Raw genomic sequence first — 19,047 nt, forward strand, 5'->3', positions numbered from 1 at the left:
GTTGAGTCCACTTCACTTTTATTATAGGAAACTATATTCGAGTCACTGGAGCAGAGGCCTCAAACTCATGGCCCGTGGGCCGTATGTGGCCTTCCAATTGAGTTCATTCGGCCGGTATCAACATTCCATATCAACACAAATGCTTTTATTTTGAAATTCTGTCTTTTTAACCCAACATTTTGAGCTTTTTTTTCAGTCCAGACTAGATGCTCGTTGTCCCGCAGGTCTTTTGAGTTTGAAACCCCTGCACTAGAGTGATGATGATCCTGCTTCTGCTTCTCTCTTTCCTACCTCACACAACCTCTCCTTCTATCTCCAGACATCTTTTAATCTCCCTTTCTATCTCCTCCTCCTTATCTGTCCTTCCCCCGCGTGCCTTTGATTAGCACAAAACCTCAGTCACACGCCGTCCACATTATTCTGCTCCTAATGGGTGGAAAAAAACTAGGACTCTGACCTGTAAGAGTTGTGAACGCAAACGTGTGATGTGAATAATTGGTCGCAATTGCTAAATGGACTTTCTGACACTTGCAAAAGTGTGTAATTTTTTTCCCCTTTTGGACACAAAAATGCTGTGTTTTAATATTATTTTTTGACAATTGGGATGGAGACTTTCTTGACAAAATGATGCTGCTTTAAATTCACACATTGCGGTCACTTTTAAGCAACAGCAGTACAGGATGTAGTGATGAGTCTTTTCCGTCTAGTTTTATTTGTGCGTCTTTTTTTTGTTTTTGTTGGTTTTCATCTTTATCTCGTCTCCCTTGTCTCCTTCACTTCCGCAGATGATTTACATGATGTCTTGCTGGTGCTGCGTCGACTCGCTGACAACCTGGAGGGAATAAACGTAAACGGTCAGACGCAAAGATGCACTTTAAGGCAGGCTGCTGCTGCTGCACACTCACAAAGCATAACAGTGTCGTTTTTTTTAATTGATAAAATAGCTGCGCCAACTTGTCACAACTCGCCTGGAAAAGATATTTTCCCAGAGAGAACGTGACTGCTGTGAGTTTTTGTTTTTACTTAGATGGGACGTGATGATGCTTGGATGGCATTGATTTGACTCAACTTGTTGTTACAAGTGTTGTTGTGTTTACTCGGGAGCATCACGCACGCATGGAATGGGGAAAAACAAGCTTGCAGCAATGAAACCTGATTAAATATGAAAATACTGAACATTATGTCTTTGCTATTATATCTACAGAAAGATGACAATGTAAAAGCATTACTTTTAAAATCCGAACTGTTGATTTTTAAGTGTCTTTACCTCTCCATCGCGTGTCTCGATGGTCTTGATAAGAACTGTTTTCTTTGAATGCATCTCAGAGGCTCTCTGCTGCTGTTCAGGACTGGTCTCTGTTTGAACACAGTTTTAATATCATTATCAGTGTCAGAGTGTCTGACTGTGACATGTATTATTTACATTAAATCCAACCAGATAATAATCTGCATGTATTTGTAAAGATGTGGTAATAATCTGGTTGTTGTGAAGCTCTAGATATTTAAACAGTTATGTGTATTAATTATGTATTTAACCTATTTTATGTATGGCATTAATTAATAATGGTGCCTCATAAATTAGGAGTAACAACATCTTGTGGGTTGCTGGTTAAAGATAAATGCTTCAGTGGTGCGTTCAGGCACCAGTCAATATGGTCGTACCTCGAAAGCTCAGGGTAGAGTAGCTCTGCACAGGCAAGGTAATTCTGCAGAGTGGGGAAAAAGAGGCAGATTAATATTTATTTAAAATAATATTAAAACTCTTAATCTGTTAAATTGAAGTCATTTTTGACAAACATTTCTTTTTGGTCCTTAAAACTTAAGTTAAATCTGCTTATACGTAAATACTTCATCCAATACTTTGAGTGCACAATATGATTGTTGCTGGTCTCCAGCGTCACCTGCTCTCCTCCCCTTCCAGCAGCTTCCTGTAGGTGGCGATCTCCACATCCAGCGCCATCTTGACGTTGAGCAGGTCCTGGTACTCGCGGAGGTGGCGCGCCATCTCGTCCTTCATGTTGGCGATCTCCGCCTCCAGCCGGGCGATGGTGTCCTGGAAGCCGCCGGCCTCGCGTCCGTGACGGTCCTCCATGTCTCTCATCTGCCTCATCAGGGACTCGTTCTGCCGTTTGTCAAAGAGACGACGGGTGTGAAGTGAATCTGATCTCATACACGTGTGTGTGTGTGTGTGTGTGTGTGTGCGTGTGTGACTTACGGTGCCTTTAAGTGAGTCGATCTCGCAGGTGTAGGCCTGGATCTGGTGTCTGAACTCCATGGTCTCCTGTCGCGCCTGCTTCAGCGACTCGTTGTTCTTACTCACTGCCTGGTTCAGGTCGGACACCTGCGGGAGCAGAGGTCAAAGGTCAAGTGTAACTGACTGTAAAGGTCTGTGTACTCTCACAAGAAGAGCTGAGAGACTTGTTTTTTTTTTGGTCGGCTTTTGAGATGCAAAGGTCTCGGTCTGCCCTCGGTTGATCTGACACCCAAAGATTGGTCGTATACCGTGTAAATCTGACATTGGTCTTGAAAATCCACCATGTTTTAAGGTCCAGTGTGTAAAATTTGGGAATATTGGTATAAATTAAGTATACTATAACCAAAAGCCTGACCTCATACATGACAGATTCCCATAGAAACACTTCAATATCTCAAGGAAAGTCTATCAAGAATTACAGAAGCTATTGTAGCTGCAAAAATGGGACCAAGTCCAAATTAAAGTACTGTATTATGTGTTTTAACACGTCATGTTTGTGTAATTGTCAGACGTCCCAGTCCTATTCATAGCATTTGTAGCTTTAAATTAAGCATTTTACATGTACTTCAGAGCAAGGGCCTTGTTTTACTGTGGCTGCCATCTTGTGTCTACAGCAGACCCAACGGACAAACCAGCCCGAGTGTTTTGAAGCAGATTCCTAAAGATGAAGGACATCTTTCTGCTGCGAAATGACAAAGGGGTAAGTGGATTTCTCACTTATTTCTTACCTGTTTATCATAAAGCTCAGTTGGTCACTAATAGTGTTTGTCTGTCTCTCACCTTTGACTTATACCAGTCCTCGGCCTCTGAGATGTTCTTGGCGGCGATGCCTTCGTACTGGGCCCTGATGTCTCTCAGTGCCGCTGTCAGGTCCGGCTTGGACATGTCCATCTGGATCTGAACCTGAGTCTCCTGCATCTGGGTCTGCAGCTCACGGATCTCCTGCGGGAGGAAGGAGGAAGCGGGTCAGTCTCTGCGGGATGCGCTTGTGAGGAACACACACACACACACACAGACACACACTCACAAGCCTCTGTTGGTCGGTTATTTTAGCCGTACATCTGCTGAGGGAGATTTGAGTGTGATTCCCCAAATCTCTTCACACACAGAGTGACAGATGCAACAACAGATGGAAAGACGGAAAGACAAAGAGGCCAACTGCGGCACCCGGAACATAGCGGCGACTCCTAGTGAATCGTCTTTTAATTTCCCTCTGATTATTATGATTATTTGTACCTTTTTAACAGATGTTAGGACTTGTCATTATTAATAACAATAGGACAGCATGAGAGACAGACAGAGAAGAAGAGACCTCTTCATGTATCTTCTTCAGGAAGGCGATCTCCTCCTGCAGAGTCTCGATGCGTCTCTCCAGGTCCAGACGAGCCAGAGTGGCAGCGTCCACATCCTGCACACACAAATCAGTAAAGAAACTGCAAGACTCTCTATAATTCCCTCTAGATACATGTTTTGCATGTGCAGGCTTAATTTGTGGATTAAAAATAGACGTTTATTTTGGGCAGGACTCACCGCCCTGAAAGCAGCCAGGTTATTTTCTGCATCCTCCTTTTGCAGAATCTCGTCCTGGAGCCTTAATGGAGATGAAATGGGCGTAGAGAATGAACAGATGAGTAATTATCAGGTAACAAATGAGGTGCAAATGTACAAATACACAAGCAAAATAAATTGAAAAGAACAAAAGCAGCGATTTAAAGGGAGACGAGCATTACTGGATGTCACTGTAACCCTTTTAAGCAAGTCATTTTATTTATTATGCATCTTTAATTTAGACTGTATCAGGGAGACTAAATCCTGATGGCAATAAAAAGAAGATAAAGCCTAAAGATAAAAGCTACGTTTTTGTCTCGGTCCGAGTGACAAGTGTATTAATCCCTGTAAAGGACTTTCCAGTGCAGTGGTTATTTTAGATTTTATTTGGACTGCAGTAGCACTGTCTTCCGTCGGAATCTTTATGATGCTGGCACTTCAAATGTAAACCACACACACACACACACAGGGACAGATCATTAGAGATCCTGCAAATATGCTGAGCTCTTTCCTCTCCTTTTATAGAAGAGGACAATGTTAACATGGTGTGTGTGTGGGTGTGTGTGTGTGTGTGTGTGTGTGTGTGTGTGTGGGTGTGTGTGTGTGTGTGTGTGTGTGAGAACTCTATCTTTGTTCAGACTTGTGCAGTAAAACAGAAACACACACAATATTCATAGGGTTTTATTGTCCCAGAGAGTATTCGGTATTACAAACAGCAGTAGATGAGTGTTTGTTTGACCTTTTTTGTCTTCAGAGCTGACTGATGACGTCTTACTCAGTATCATCAGCCTAATTTCAGACCTGGTCCAGTCTAAAGTCCACAGTCAGGTCTAAATTTAAACTGTGATTCACCTAATTATCAATACACCCAGACAAATATCAGCCTCATCTGTGCTTTTAATCCTGTAGTTACATCATATATAGGATTAATGTAATCTTGATTCTAATAATCCCAAAAGAGCTAAAACTGACTGACTACATGATATATAAATAGATATTACATAACAATTTTAACAGGTTATACAGCAGCAAATGACACTGTTCATTATCATATTGTACAGTTTAATATATTTTTAAAGAATAGTGTTGAGGAGTTCATTAATAATATAACATTTTAATCCAAATGTTAACGTTTAATTATTAAATTAATTTATAATAAATAACAAAACCACACTATCAACACCTGTTTAATTGTTTTCTGTTGTATAGTTTCATTACATAAATTTAGTTCAAATTTTACTGCTATACATAAATTATTTAAAAAAATATTAATACAATCAATTGTATCATTCTATTTGTTTATTTTCCACACATTTTTTTTTTACTATTTCTACGAATTTGCCTAAGCCTGTAGTTAACAAGCAGCTAAGTAAACATTATTTTACATCCTTTTCATGATAATAACTGCATTGTGACAATTCATTTCAAGCTCAAAGCTGGATATGAAAAGCTTAGCTCACAAAACAGTGAAGTACAAACAAGTGTAATCATTTTAGTTACGTGTAGGTCATTTATCAGTAAACAATATAAGCTGCTGTGTTCTAAAAACTTGCACCCTGCTATATTCTTTGTTCACTATATTTAAAAACCAGGCCCAATCGTCAGAGGTTAAAAATACTGTGTGTAACCACAACAAACAGCTGATAGCACGTCCAGCTGAGACTCAGCCATCTCCCACACGGCTGCTTAAGTGAAGGAGACATGACGTTACACACACACACACATCTGTGTGTCATCACACACACGCGCACACACACACACACACACCTCCTCACCCTTGTGTGGCTGCAGACAGACAGCAGAGGGCATCACAGAGATATTTATTTCCTTCTTTCCTACTTGAATTTATATAAAATATTGAACGTTTAATGCAAAAAATAATAAAATAAATAGAATAAATTAGTCACATAGATTCCTTTAACGCTCTCTCCCTTTTAAAGTAACTTTTAAAGACAGTATATGTGATTTTTTTTCAGCATTTCTAATGCTAATAGTTTTCTCATGAAAACTTCATTTAGACAAATCCTTAATCATAATCTTAACCAGAACTAGTTAATGCCTTACCTTTACCGTTAGCCCTAAACTTAACCAGTCCCTTCAGAAATGAGGTTCTGCCTCATTAGGACCAGGTTCTGGTCCTGAATAGGTCAGCGTTTGCGCCAGAAAAGGCCATACAAACAAGTCCACACAAACACGTACTCTCTCGCTTCTTAAAGAAACACACACACACACACCTCTTGTGGCCCCTCCCACCTGAGTTTGAGCTTGTCGAGGTCGTCGGCCAGGTTGTCGCGCTCCACCTCCACGCGCGACCTCTGATTGGTCAGGATCTCCACCTGCCTCCTCAGCTCGCTCATCTCCTCCTCGTACAGGTCGGCGATGCGTGTGGGCTCGCGGCCCCGCATGCGCTCCACCTCCACTGCCAGCGCCTGGTTCTGCTGCTCCAGGAAGCGGACCTTCTCGATGTAGCTGGCGAAGCGGTCGTTGAGGTGCTGCAGCTCCACCTTCTCGTTGGTCCGCGTGGTCAGGAACTCCTGGTTGAGGGCGTCGGCCAGGCTGAAGTCCAGGGTCTCGCCCATGCCGGCGTAGGAGCGCGCGGCGGAGGCCCTCGATGACGACGCCACCGGCGCGCCATAGTAGCCAGAGGACACGCGGTAAGCGGGCGAGGCCTTGGTGCGGGTCACCTCGTACACCCTGGAGGTGACGTTGCCTCCACTGCCGCCGCTGTGGCCCAACAGGGAGCGGTTGAGGGAAGGCGAGGCGTAGGTGCCTTGGCCGAAGGTGCGGCGGTAAGAGGAGGCACTTTGGGCGGAGGAGCTGTAGGAGGCCATGTTGGAGGAGAGGCTGGAGAGGCTGGAGAGGGCGGCAGCAGAAAAAGAGCACTGGAGAAGAAGCCACTGCCTCTGGCTATTTGTAGTTACCCCCTCCCTCATTTTTACCCCCTCCTCCCTCCCCGTGTCCCTCAAATATCTCTGTGTCTCTCTCTTCTTTTTCTTCATTCATATTTGTCTTTAACACTTTTCTCCCTCCATTTTCCTTCTCTGGCTTTCATTTACTTTCTCTCCGTCTCTTAACATCCTTTCCCCTTTCACATATAACCCTGTCACCTCCTTCCGTCCTTCCTTACTTTTAAAAGTCAAATCCCTTGTTTTGTTTTGTCATCAGGCACATGACACGACAAGCCCCTAAAAACTGACAGATTTTAACTTTTCAGATGCCAACTGAACAAAATTGTCTTCTTTTTTTCAGTAAAAGGTGGATTTTTATTGTGAAACAAGATACATCTGTTTACATTATGTGTTTAAGTCAGGAACAGACAGCTTTTTAGTTTTTTTTTTTTTGCTGTGCCCATCGAGCACATGATGTTCTAAACCAGTGTTGCCCAAACTTTCTATTAAAGGATGTTAAATCATAATATAAATCATGACGAGAGCAAATTTGTGCGTAATATAGCGACTTATTTACAGCCATATCTGTAGCAACTAATATCAATTTCATTTTATGCACCTGATTCGAAACATAGAGAGAAAGGCAAACTTTTATTGGGTCCCAGTCTTTTGGAATCACTGGTCTAAACTATGCCTTGGGAAAAAAAGTCACACTTGATTTGCTTAACTTGAAACTTTCAAGTGTGACCACAGTTCTCTCCTAAAATCACAAACAACTGTAGCTGATCCTTAACCACAGAGATGGCAGAAACCATGAAGATGACACACACACTTCCATGAGGAAAATCGTCTCCGGCTGCTGCCGTGATCTCACGACATTACAATGCGAGGATGCAACGACAGTGGCTTTCTGTGAAACTGTGTGTAGCATCCACACATGGTGAGGCAGTGCCGGTTCGTGTGTGTGTGTGGGGGGGAGGAGGGGGGGTGGACATGCTTTGACTAACCTGCCTTAAAAAGGAAAACTATCCCATCCTGAGAGACTGGGAGGAGAAAACTCCACATCTCCAAACATCATGTACTATTAATGATGATATCATAACGACGTGTGAGAGGAAAGTGGCTTTAGAGGGAGGTTTCCCTCCACCTGCCGAACACACACTGGACTCAACTGGGCTCGTGGAATTATTTACATTTGTGGATTGTTTTTGGTATTTTCTTTTATTCAGGGAGGATGGAAAAAACAGCTGCCAAGGAAGCTTCACCTTTATTTCACCAGGATAAGACTCCTTGAGATTAAGAACCTTTTTCCTGGCCGAGACAGGCAGCAGCACAGTTTACAAGTGACAGAACATAACAAACAGTACATTAATCATCACAAGAAATAAATAGCCAGTAAATAGATTAGAAATGAAGGCTCAGTGACATTAAAACCAGTTGAAATGAGTTAAAAACATCTGCAGCCAGATGTTTGTGCCTCCAAGTCATTCAGTTCTGGCAAAAAAACAGATCCTGTGATCTGAGAAACATGCAAACATGCTTTTTGAATAACAATCCAATCCAACTTTATTTGTAAAGCACTTTAAAACAACAACAAAACAAAGTGCTGCACAGACTTTAGTTGTTTAAGATAATAAAAACCCAGTAGATATGATGGGAGCAGAACTAAAATACACTTAGAAATAAAAAATCTGTCATGTGTTAATGCAGATGTAGCTAACGAAAACATTTGTGACATTACAGATGTTGTTCCTTCATGGTGATAAACCACATGTTCCCTGCAGCTTGACTGGGCCTCACCTCCAGGTTTCCAGTCCCATTCTTCGCGACTGTGTTTTCCTTTCTTCACTTTAAATACCACAGAAATACCTTGTTTATTTTTCCTGATAATTCACGTTGTGTCATTTTCTATTTGCCTGTTCTTGTCTTTCCTCTGGCTGTCGTCTCAGTGCACACGTTTACCTGCTTCACATCCTGTGACTCAATCAGCTCATCCATTCATGTTCAATGTGTCACTGCACACACCTGCCTTCGGCCACTGTAGGTTGTTTTTACCAGATAATTGCACCACTTTAATTAAATGTACGCGTTAAGTGCATCTGTTGAATAAGTTGAATCTGTTGAATAAGACAAAGAAGTGCACGACACAAGTGCTAATTAGGTGGAGGTGTTAAGATAGAAAGTGCTCGCAGATATAATTAGTCTGAAACAGAAGAACAATCCGTTTCCCGTCCCTGACAACTCTAACTAAACAGTGTTTTATTTTGCATGCAAATTTCTGATGCTTAAGAAGGAAGCCTTCCTTGGAAGAACAAATGGCCCCAAAAGAAGACAGGTGTGCTCTCTTTAGACTCAAATTCAGTTGAAGCAGCTGTGATCCACTGGTGGATGACGATGAGCAGAGGCGTGACATGACATGACGTGTGTCCTTTTCCAGATGTGCTGCTGGAAAATCTCTAAAAATGCATCGATGTGAATGAAGCGAGCTGAGGTGAGAAATAACAATGAGAAGTTTTGGAGAAATATGATCCTCGTATGTTTAATTTCTCCCACTGCTGCAGCCTGGTGCTCGCAGGCCTATTAATAGAGTCTGAAAATTGTGTGTGTTTGTTTTCAACCCTCTGGGCTTCATCAGCAGCACAAGAGATGATGAAAGCTGACAGCTGAGGTAAACGCCTCTTCGTCGTTTCCTTACTCTCCTCCTCCTCCTTACTGTCTTTCTCTCCTATACTCTCTCTCTCTATCCTCCCCCTTCTCTTCCTGTGTTTAGGACTATATAAGGCTAATGATAAGGTAATAAATGAATATGGCTGCTGAGGAAGAGACAGTGTTATATTTACATAAGTAACTGGAAACATAATCAAATGGGGGGGCAAAAGCATGAGGAAAAATGATGAATTTACTGCTTCACATCAAATAATTTGCTCAGAACATTTCCATTTTTAGTAATGCAATGATATTTTTCATTATTCCTGATACTTTTGAATCTCTGAATGTTTACAGGACAAAGGTCTTCTGTACAGTACATTGTTCACCAAAAGACTTGAAACTATGTGAGTTAACCTCAGCCAATAACATCTGTTGTTGCCGTTTTTAGTTGAATTAGTCATAAAACTTTTTCTGTTTCTGTTTAAGTCTGCAACTTTCCCATTCACCTATTTAAATATTTCTTTGCTGAGGCATTTAATGTCTGGGTTTTTCTGTGTGCTTTGAATGCATTATTTTACTTTCTCCTCTAATACCTTGAAAATTATCAATTGCAATAATACATTTAATAATCACAGAATCTAATCTTGATGTAAAGCACATTTAAATGTGGTTACGAGAACATACTGTGCACATTTAAAGGTAAACAAGAATAAATGAAAAGAATACAAAATATATTAAAAAATTACAACTATAGATTTGAATGTCTGAATATAAAGTATATACAGTAACTAAATAAGAAATTACTTGATTTGACAACATATCAAAGCTACTTGAACCTTAAATAAACAATCAACCATCAAAAATAGCACAATTACTATTTTTACGGCAGTAATCACTTAGGGACTGTAATATGTGCAGGCCTGTGATGCACCTCCTGGCCGCCGAGTGTCACTATAACTCCATGTCCTAAATAATTCCACGCTTCTCGCCACTGCTGCTGTCAGCTGATTTGTATCTGTGGTCTGTCTTTCCTGTTGCTCTGTACTCTGGAGTTCAGACTTTGAAAGTGCAATAAATGCAGGTAAGTGCAATAAAATAGTTTAAGGTAATTGTTACTGCGGCGTGTGAAGGAGTTGCTCCTTTACTGCGAGCTTGCCAGCAGAGGAAGACGAGCGAAGAAGAAGAGAAGGCATTGGGCTAGCAAAGCCAACGGTCTGTGCGTCCTAGTGCGTCCAAGTGCGGGCTTTACGTGACATTTTAATATTTAAAGAAGAACCAACCAGTTAAAATTATCATTACATAATTATTTACATATACGAGTTTCTGTTTTTTTTTGCTGAGGTCAAACATATCTGAAAGTAGTATAGAAGCTTTTAACCTCTGAACCATTGTCCGACATTGGAACTAGTCGCCGGTAGCTGCTAGCAACTGTAGCATATATCTTTGTCGTGTCATTGTTGTGATTTTTCTTTCTTCCCTTTTTCGTCTTGTTTTTCAGTCTTTGATCATGAATAGCTCCAAGGAGGTCGTGCAGTCCGCTGCCAAAGAGTTTCTACAGTTTGTTAACAGGGGGGCGTCTCCATATCATGGTAAATTCAGAAAAAGTACAGAATGTATCCTTTAATTCTCCAGCTTTTTCCATTATCACTAACCTAAAATGTCTCTATAAAAAGGGAATCTATTTATTCGATTTTATACTGCAGTATTGATATGTGTGTTTACATAGTTAAAGCAGTTGTATGAGATATGGTTAAACAATACTGTTACACAGTTATAGTAAAGTAGCATTACTACATTTGAAATTCATAATGTTGCTAATATTATTATCTAAAGTCTTGAGAGATTAAATTTCCCATGAGCTGATTTCTGTAGTTTATGCCCCTCATTTAAACAGGAATAAGCATGTATTGGTCTGTTAATCATGCAAAAAAGCAAGTGTTATTAAAATCTTACTTTTGCATAAGCATACTTCTACTTATCAGCAGCGAAATGTACATAAAATCTGAAAAGTTCTCACCATTCAACCATTCAATTAAAAACAAGAAGATCATTTTTTTGTATGTTGTCAGTGAATAGTTGTAAAATATTCTCAAAACTGATTATGCATTTAAATATAAATAGTTTACATTATATAATGAACAGATTAAGTAAATCTGGAGTTGTATTTGGCGAGAAAGCTTTTTGTAATCAAGTTTTCTGCTCTAGTATTGGAAAAGACTTAGAAGAGCATGTGTCAGCATTAAATAGCTGCCAAGTTAAGTCTGTGTTCAGTTCAAGAGATGGCATTGCGATAAGATTAGACAGATAACTCACAACATCACTTACCTTTGCTCTCTGTCATCCTACAGCATGCTCCTCTCACAAATAAAGACCATAAAAGCTGTAAGAATGAAGGTCATGCTGTGGACAAACTAATTTTAACTTCATTGAATAATCACTAAAAACTGTTAGGGAATCGAATAAACGTCGCAGGAGAAAACAGCCACTAATAGAAAGCATTCATTTTCGTCTTTCTCCTCTCCCTGCAGTGGTCGATGAATGCCGGCGACGCCTGCTGGAGGCAGGATTCATCGAGCTGAAGGAGACGGAGCAGTGGGACATCAAGCCGGCCAGCAAGGTGAGTCAGCTGTAACTGAATTCTGCAAGAGTTGAGACAAGTGAAAAGTCAAATTAACTGTTTTTTTTAATAGCCTGCAGCCGGCGAGGTTTTAATGGCACATCCAAAGTGCATATACATAACTCAAATTTCATGAAAATATGCAGTCACACAAGTTTGGTGTTTGTAATCTTTATTTAATTTTTTTTCCTGCAGTACTTTGTGACCAGGAACTTCTCCAGCCTCATCGCCTTCGCTGTGGGTGGACGCTACCTTCCAGGAAATGGTTTCTCCATGATCGGAGCGCACACAGACAGCCCCTGTCTCAGGGTGAGGTCCCAACCACATCGACCTGTTGCATCACAATCTGTGTTTTAAAGTGTTTTTTTAAAAGGCTATAAGAAGACCACAGATGACACAAGAGGTGAAAACAGTTGAAAGAGCAGATGAAGATCTGAAGATGACTTGGTCTTTGACCTTTTGTTGCATACTTCTCGCAGCAGTTCATTTTTATTTCACAGTGGGGCTGCAGTCAATGATTATTTCACAAAATGTAGGAACTCAGTCTCAAAGGAACTTTCTTTTAAACTATTAAAATGCTAATGTAGTGACATACCCATTATCAACTCTTTTAAATACATACTTTAGACTTAGACAGGCAAAGAAAAAGGTAAAATAAAACATGTCTTTATTTTAATCACTGTTGTATACGTACTGTAGGTGTTTCAGATCAAATGGAACTTTTGTATGATGAAATTAAATAAATATGAGTGCGTTTCCAGGCTAAATTTAATAAGATCACAAGGTGGAGTGAGGTTGTTTTGTCTTTAATTAATTGGCTTATTGGAGTATTATTATTTTTTTTGTGCCTCAGGTAAAGACGAGGTCTAAGAGGACGAAGCAGGGCTGTCTGCAGGTCGGAGTGGAGTGTTACGGAGGCGGCATCTGGAACACCTGGTTTGACCGCGACCTGACTGTAGCTGGACGTGTAATGGTCAAGGTATTATTGTTCTGTACATATACATTTATGACAACTTCTTGACTTGTATTTCGGACACATTTTGTTCACCACCTCCTTCTTCTTCTTCTCCTCCTCCTCCTGCAGAGTGAAGGTAAACTGGTGAGCCGACTGGTTCACATCTCCAGACCTGTGCTCAGAATCCCTCACCTGGCCATTCACCTGCAGCGGGACATCAACGACTCCTTTGGCCCCAACAAGGAGAACCACCTGTAAGTAACAGTGGTTGCATGAAAATGTACTAGTTAGAAGGGCTGCAGAGATTAATCAAGTATTGACTGATTACTAAATCGGCAACTAGTTTGATAATCGATTAATCGCTTTGAGTTTTCAGAGTTGTTTTGTTTTCTTAGCTTCTGAAATGTGAATATTTTCTGGTTCATTTGCTCCACTTCACAAAGAAATCATTAAAACGTATTAACTTTGGTTCGTGGACAAAACACGACATTTGAAAACATTATCATTTTGAGGTTAATCAATCAATTGAGTTACTAACTTCTACTTGACATACAAATTAGCAAAAAACTGATTTTACTATTTAAAAAAAATATATATATATTTCAATTTAATATATTCTTTTTTTCAGTAAAACTCACTGAGGACATTTCTTTGTTTAGTTTATTTAATATTTGTATGTTTTCTGACACTTAGTTTGTCTGTGACCTCTTTCAATTTGTAAAATATGCCAATCAGTTTGTTTTTGTGTCATTTTTTCTTCAGTGTGCCCATTATTGCCACTGCTGTCCAGGAGGAGTTGGAGACAGGCTCTGCATCCTCTGGAGACGCCTGCTGTGCTGCTAACACGGTAACGCCAACAGTCGCATACGTGACATCGACAATATGCTGCAAATATTGAAACTTATACCATATTGTTGATTTCTTTTTCCCAGAGGCACCCTGGCCTTCAAAAATCCAGACATTTTTATCAGTTATTTTGCTTTGGAGTTGTTCACTTAATAGAGAAAAACAGGTTAGAAAATGTAGTTCATTTTATGTCTCATATGTTTTCTTGTCGTCCCTCCACAGGCAGAGAAACACCACCCTGTGCTGGTAAAGCTGCTGTGTTCAGAGCTCGGCGTGGAGCCTGAAGCCCTGCTGGACTTTGAGCTCTGTCTGGCCGACACTCAGCCCGCGGTCAGTCTCCGAGTCAACCATTGACTTGTGTCACTTATATTCATCCTGTTTTACACAGAAAAAATATTAATGACCTCTGACACCGAACACCATCTCCTGAAAGTCGTTTTGGATTCTTAATCTTTTATTGGATGAAAAAACTGTGGCCAACAAAAAGATGCAAAGTCTTTAAGCTATCAAAACATTAAGCTATATTTCTCTGGAGAAGTAGTTAGGATCTTTGACCTTCCGCTGTGTAGGTGGCTGAAAGTCACAGATCCTTATTATTTTTTTAGCAACATCACAACGTGAAGTAGTATTTGGTTTATTTGAAATGAAAATAACTGTCACCACAAAATAAAAATATGAATTTCTGGACCATAAGAAACCGAAAAGTGAGTAAGTTGCATGATTAGTCATTAGCTTTGAATCTGTAAGTGTTCCCAGACTTGTTTAATCAAATGTCCTCTTCTCTGTTCTCTGTGTTCTTGGACTTCGTGGGACACAAATACCATGACGTATGTTTTCTTGTCTGTAAACTGTGCAGGCTCTGGGAGGCGTGTACGAGGAGTTCATCTACTCTCCTCGTCTGGACAACCTTCACAGCTGCTACTGTGCCCTGCAGGTCAGACCTCTCACGTACACACACATACACAAATACGAGTCTGTAACACTGTCCTTTAACCAGTTAATTTCTTACCCTAACCTTAACCTAACCACAATTCAAATCTTAGCCCTAAACTTCTCTGAAAATGAGAGTCTGTCTCATTCGGACCAGGTTTTGTTTCTCCATGGTGACTACTGAACCTAAAGAGGTTACAAATACAAGAACACATGGATACACACATGTCCAGAATTCATTGTGCTCAAATCTGGAATAGTTCTGTCTTATAACCCACCTGACTGTGTTCTCTCTTAGGGGCTGGTGCAGTCCTGCTCCGGAGAATCTCTTCCAGAAGACACCAACGTCCGCATGATCACTTTTTACGACAATGAGGAGGTGAGCAGCGGGATATTCATATCAACCCGCCAGAAAAAACACATTGTACCAGTTTTTATAATAAGGTGCTTGATTTGTTTGATAAGAAACGGGCCTTTGAATGCCTCGTTCAGTGTCTCCCAAACAGCAAATCACATTTAAATGTGTTTTTATTGTGCCGTTTGTCGTCATAATGGAGTTTCCCTTTTTAAAGTGATGACATTTAGATTAGATGTGATGTTTTGTTTCAGCCTGCAGTGGAATCACGTTTGTTTCCAACAAACGTTTTGTTTTTGTAGGATGGGTTTGTCTGTTTCCAAACGCACATGAACAAATATTTGCATATTTGTGGTCATAATTTCGTTTGCCGGCCAGACTTTCTAAAACTCAGTGTGCATACTTGTTCCAAACCACGTTTAAAAATGGATTCGAACAAGGCCGTACTGTCTCCCATGAATCTGGCAGCTTCCTGTATGTTGCTGTCTGAGAAATTGCCGTCAAACCAGAGATTTTTGGTTAAAGCTTAACAAATCTTTACTCGGCTTATGTATAAAGCTCTCGAGCCTTTGCAACAAATGTTCAAATGATAAATCTCACTTGTTTTTCCTTGGAGCAAGAGCTGTTGTCTGGATTAAATCGGAGAAAACATGATACTCTGAGTCCATTTTGAGGAGTAATCCTGATTCTTTGAGGTGTGTTGATGGTGTGTACTGTGTGTGTCCTGTAGGTGGGGTCAGAGAGCGCACAGGGCGCTCAGTCCAACCTGACGGAGCTCATCCTCAGCCGCCTCGCCTCCTCCTCCTCCAACCTCACCGCTTTCCAGCAGGCGGCGCCGCTGTCCTTCATGATCAGCGCTGACATGGCACACGCGGTGCACCCCAACTACCAGTCAGTGTCAACAACATGACCACACATAGAATTGCTAATAATACATGATTATATGTACTATAATTAGGAATCAAAGCACTGTTGTATTTAATTAAACCCATAATCACACTTAAAATTTGAGGAGAAGAGTTAAGATGAAGCTGGGTTTTATTTCTATCTTGTGGGCACAAATTTAAAAAAAAATGATTTCACATCAATCATTATGAACATTGTGTAAACAGCTGTAGGCAGACTGGATTTGTCATTTCTAAATGGTTTAAACCATTTTCAGGGAGAAGCATGAAGAAAACCACAGACCATCTTTCCACAAGGTAAAAAAAATAAATAAAATAATTGCTTTGATTAATTATTTACTGTGAATTTAACTCTCTTTCACACTAACTGATGTATTAATTTCTCTTTCAGGGTCCAGTGATCAAGTTTAACTGTAACCAGCGTTACGCCACCACGGCCGTCACTGCCTCTGTTGTTAGAGAGATCGCCAGCCGTGTCAGTGTGCCTCTGCAGGTACAGTGTGTGTGTGTGTGTGATTACGGATGAACTGATCCAACAGCTTCTTCATTTCTCTGTGTGTCTTGGATCACCCAGGCAGAGAGCGTAGATCTCCTAGCAACGCACCAGACCGCTCTCAGGAATGACAATAAAGAAAGAAATAAAGACTCGGGGACAAAAACAAGGGCGGTTTATTGACTTAAATTGTCAGAGAGCAGATGGGGAAACATGTTCCCAGGGCTGCAGTGTCACACATGGACAACAACCTAAGAAGCAAATACTGTATTTGACTGATAATAATTTCCTGATCAGAGCGTTTTAGATGCAGGCTGAGGAAAAAAAATACCCAGTGATTCTTTCATTAAACTAAGATAAGGGATGGGGAAAGGTTGTGTGTGCTTTGCCTTACGTGATAAACCCCGGTGGTGGTTTAATAACAGCACAGACAGAGACGGACGAGCTTCAGCTGGTTAAACATTACACAGGTAATGTCATTTTACAGTTGTTAACTCCTTGTGCTCAGTGAAGGCTCAACTTTAAAAAAAAAAAAATTTTGTTTCCTCTTTCAAATATAACATATATATATTGAATTATTTATATATATATATATATATATATATATATATATATATATATATATATATATATATGTGTATAGCAGAAAATAGGACAGTGTTGCAATAAAAGATTAGTGCTTTTTAAGAGCTCCATACTATGCATATAAGAAAAGAAACCCTTCTAACCAGGATTTAAAAAATATACACATTTAGTACTGTCCCAAGATGTATGTATATATGTATATATATATATATATATATATATATATTTAATAAGTGTCAAATGCAGCACTAAGATCCAGTAAGCGCACAACTGACACCTTTTACTGAGTCAGTGTTCAAAATCCTTCTTGTGCAAAGACATATTTGCTGTTAGTCCGTTTCTGTTCAGTGCAGTGCCTTCATGTCGTGTTATGTGTTTTTAAAAGAGCTTATGGTTGCAAAAAAATGTGTTAATTTTATGGATAAATCAAGGACGGGTGATGAACGATGCATTGTGGCAATTTCAACTGCTCTCTCACTCCATATCAAGTCTTATTCTAAACTGTCAGAATTTCATAAATTGGTTTTCTGAAATCAGATTTTTGTTTATTGTGACAAAAATACAGGCTTTGGCTCTGTCACCTCGAGGCCACTAGAGGAGCAAAAGTTACCTCTGGTTGAGTGACTGAGTAATTTCTATGGGGGAAAAAAAAGAACAAACATGGTAAAAAGAAGCGTGTGTTTCTCCTCTTGCTCTGCAGGACGTCATGGTCCGTAATGACAGCCCGTGCGGAACCACCATCGGCCCTATCCTGGCCGCACGCCTCGGCATTCCTGTGGTCGACATCGGAGGACCACAGCTCTCCATGCACTCCATCAGGGAGATGTGCTGCACCTCCAGCGTCCTGCAGAGCATCACACTCTTCAAGGTAACTGCTGTTTGGTGAACAAATACGCCTTTCTCTCCAACAGTTGTGAGCAAAGAAGAAAGTGATTGTTAGGGAGTTAAAAGTGGAGTCAGCAGCTGTTTCATGATTTCAGACATGCCCTTAACCTCAGGTTAAAGTCACTGAAAGGAGACGACACTCAAAAGAGCTGCAAGTTCAGCTTCTGATTCATGAAACGTGAAAATCTAAGTGTTGGTTAAAAAGCCTTTTAACACATTTGACAGCGACGTTGGTGTTGTCTTCTGAAGATCTGAACACTTGTCTAATCCATAGAATCCTGTATTTCTACTGAAGCTAATGGACCTTTCATTCATTTAAGTTGCCGTTTAATGGCGTTCGGCTGCTTTAGGGTTTATCAATACTAAACTTTTTTACTCTCTAAAGAGCAGCGTTAAATGCCAGGACTCTCCTGTATGAAGTTAGTTTTATGGTTTTATTTCACAATAAAAGTCTTAAAAAATAAAGAAAGAAAGAAAGGAAACAGACAGAACTAGAGTGATTTTACTTTGAAGCGGGTGAAGTGTTTTTATGTGTTATCTGGTAGACAATGTGACCAAACAGACAAGTCACTTTATCGTGAAATGAGTAGAAGCTTGTGATCCCCGACCTTGGCAAACTCCCGTCTTTTTGTTATTGTTTTGACGAGAGAGAGAGAGAGAGAGAGTGTTCCCTCGTGGCATACCGTGCATTTCAACTTCTCTTTCCTCTTGCAGGGCTTCTTCGAGCTGTTTCCCACCCTGAGGAAAACGCTGATCGTGGATTAGAGGAGGGGAAGGGATTAAGAAGGATCACACGTCATTTACAACATGTTGAAAATACAGCATCGCCTCCAGCTAAAACATGTTCTAACACCAATTTTGTCCTGAGCACTTATTGATCTGTTTTATGAAATAAAATTGTTAAAAAGTCTCTCTCTGTTCAGTGTGGAGAGTCTCGTGCTGCGGGAGACAGCTGCTCCAATTTAATTTCACCTGTTTTAATAAAGCACTTAGACGAGCCACATCTGCTGCTCTGCCAAGTGTCTGGACATATTTTTGGCAGGAGGACCTCGAATTTTATATCAATGTTGAGCCACATTGTTATTCACAGAGGATTAAAAACGTGCTGTTGTACACCGTCCCATATCCTTTATTCTC

At 40.4% G+C, this 19,047-nt stretch overlaps 2 protein-coding genes across 5 annotated transcripts; one reads left to right on the forward strand and one right to left on the reverse strand.

Annotated features, from left to right (window-relative positions):
- Position 1: 1 nt before the first annotated feature.
- On the reverse strand, positions 2 to 6,694 carry desmb (desmin b). The gene is made up of 9 exons (XM_058618494.1): positions 6,056 to 6,694; positions 3,785 to 3,845; positions 3,567 to 3,662; positions 3,035 to 3,196; positions 2,216 to 2,341; positions 1,902 to 2,122; positions 1,663 to 1,706; positions 1,268 to 1,356; positions 2 to 832 (listed from the first exon to the last, which is right to left on the reverse strand). Exons 1-9 carry the CDS (start codon positions 6,631 to 6,633, stop codon positions 791 to 793), a joined length of 1,419 nt encoding a protein of 472 aa, XP_058474477.1. The 5' UTR covers positions 6,634 to 6,694; the 3' UTR covers positions 2 to 790.
- Positions 6,695 to 10,283: 3,589 nt separating this feature from the next.
- On the forward strand, positions 10,284 to 19,023 carry dnpep (aspartyl aminopeptidase). Of its 4 annotated transcripts, none has more exons than XM_058653512.1 (15): positions 10,284 to 10,420; positions 10,838 to 10,928; positions 11,868 to 11,956; positions 12,152 to 12,265; positions 12,810 to 12,935; positions 13,041 to 13,165; positions 13,674 to 13,758; positions 13,980 to 14,087; positions 14,614 to 14,691; positions 14,986 to 15,066; positions 15,773 to 15,933; positions 16,205 to 16,244; positions 16,339 to 16,440; positions 17,726 to 17,893; positions 18,625 to 19,023. In XM_058653512.1, the coding sequence occupies exons 1-15, from the start codon at positions 10,415 to 10,417 to the stop codon at positions 18,673 to 18,675; spliced, it is 1,425 nt and encodes a 474-aa protein (XP_058509495.1). In that variant the 5' UTR covers positions 10,284 to 10,414; the 3' UTR covers positions 18,676 to 19,023. The 4 variants fall into 4 exon arrangements, with proteins under 4 accessions (XP_058509495.1, XP_058509504.1, XP_058509512.1 ...); XM_058653521.1 differs by lacking the exon at positions 10,284 to 10,420 and adding an exon at positions 10,468 to 10,551; XM_058653529.1 differs by lacking the exon at positions 10,284 to 10,420 and adding an exon at positions 10,486 to 10,575.
- Positions 19,024 to 19,047: the final 24 nt, after the last annotated feature.

Source organism: Solea solea, chromosome 2 (assembly GCF_958295425.1).
Source record: "Solea solea chromosome 2, fSolSol10.1, whole genome shotgun sequence".
In the NCBI taxonomy this organism is placed as follows: domain Eukaryota; kingdom Metazoa; phylum Chordata; class Actinopteri; order Pleuronectiformes; family Soleidae; genus Solea; species Solea solea.

Coding starts and splice junctions, on each gene's coding strand:
- dnpep (XM_058653512.1), top strand. Junction 13,166..13,673: donor CCCAACAAGGAGAACCACCT/GTAAGTAACAGT, acceptor TTTTTTCTTCAG/TGTGCCCATTATTGCCACTG. Junction 16,245..16,338: donor ACAGACCATCTTTCCACAAG/GTAAAAAAAATA, acceptor TTTCTCTTTCAG/GGTCCAGTGATCAAGTTTAA.
- desmb (XM_058618494.1), bottom strand. CDS start 6,633: ATGGCCTCCTACAGCTCCTCCGCCCAAAGTGCCTCCTCTTACCGCCGC. Junction 3,846..6,055: donor CTCGACAAGCTCAAACTCAG/GTGGGAGGGGCC, acceptor ATCTCCATTAAG/GCTCCAGGACGAGATTCTGC. Junction 1,707..1,901: donor CTGGAAGGGGAGGAGAGCAG/GTGACGCTGGAG, acceptor CCCACTCTGCAG/AATTACCTTGCCTGTGCAGA.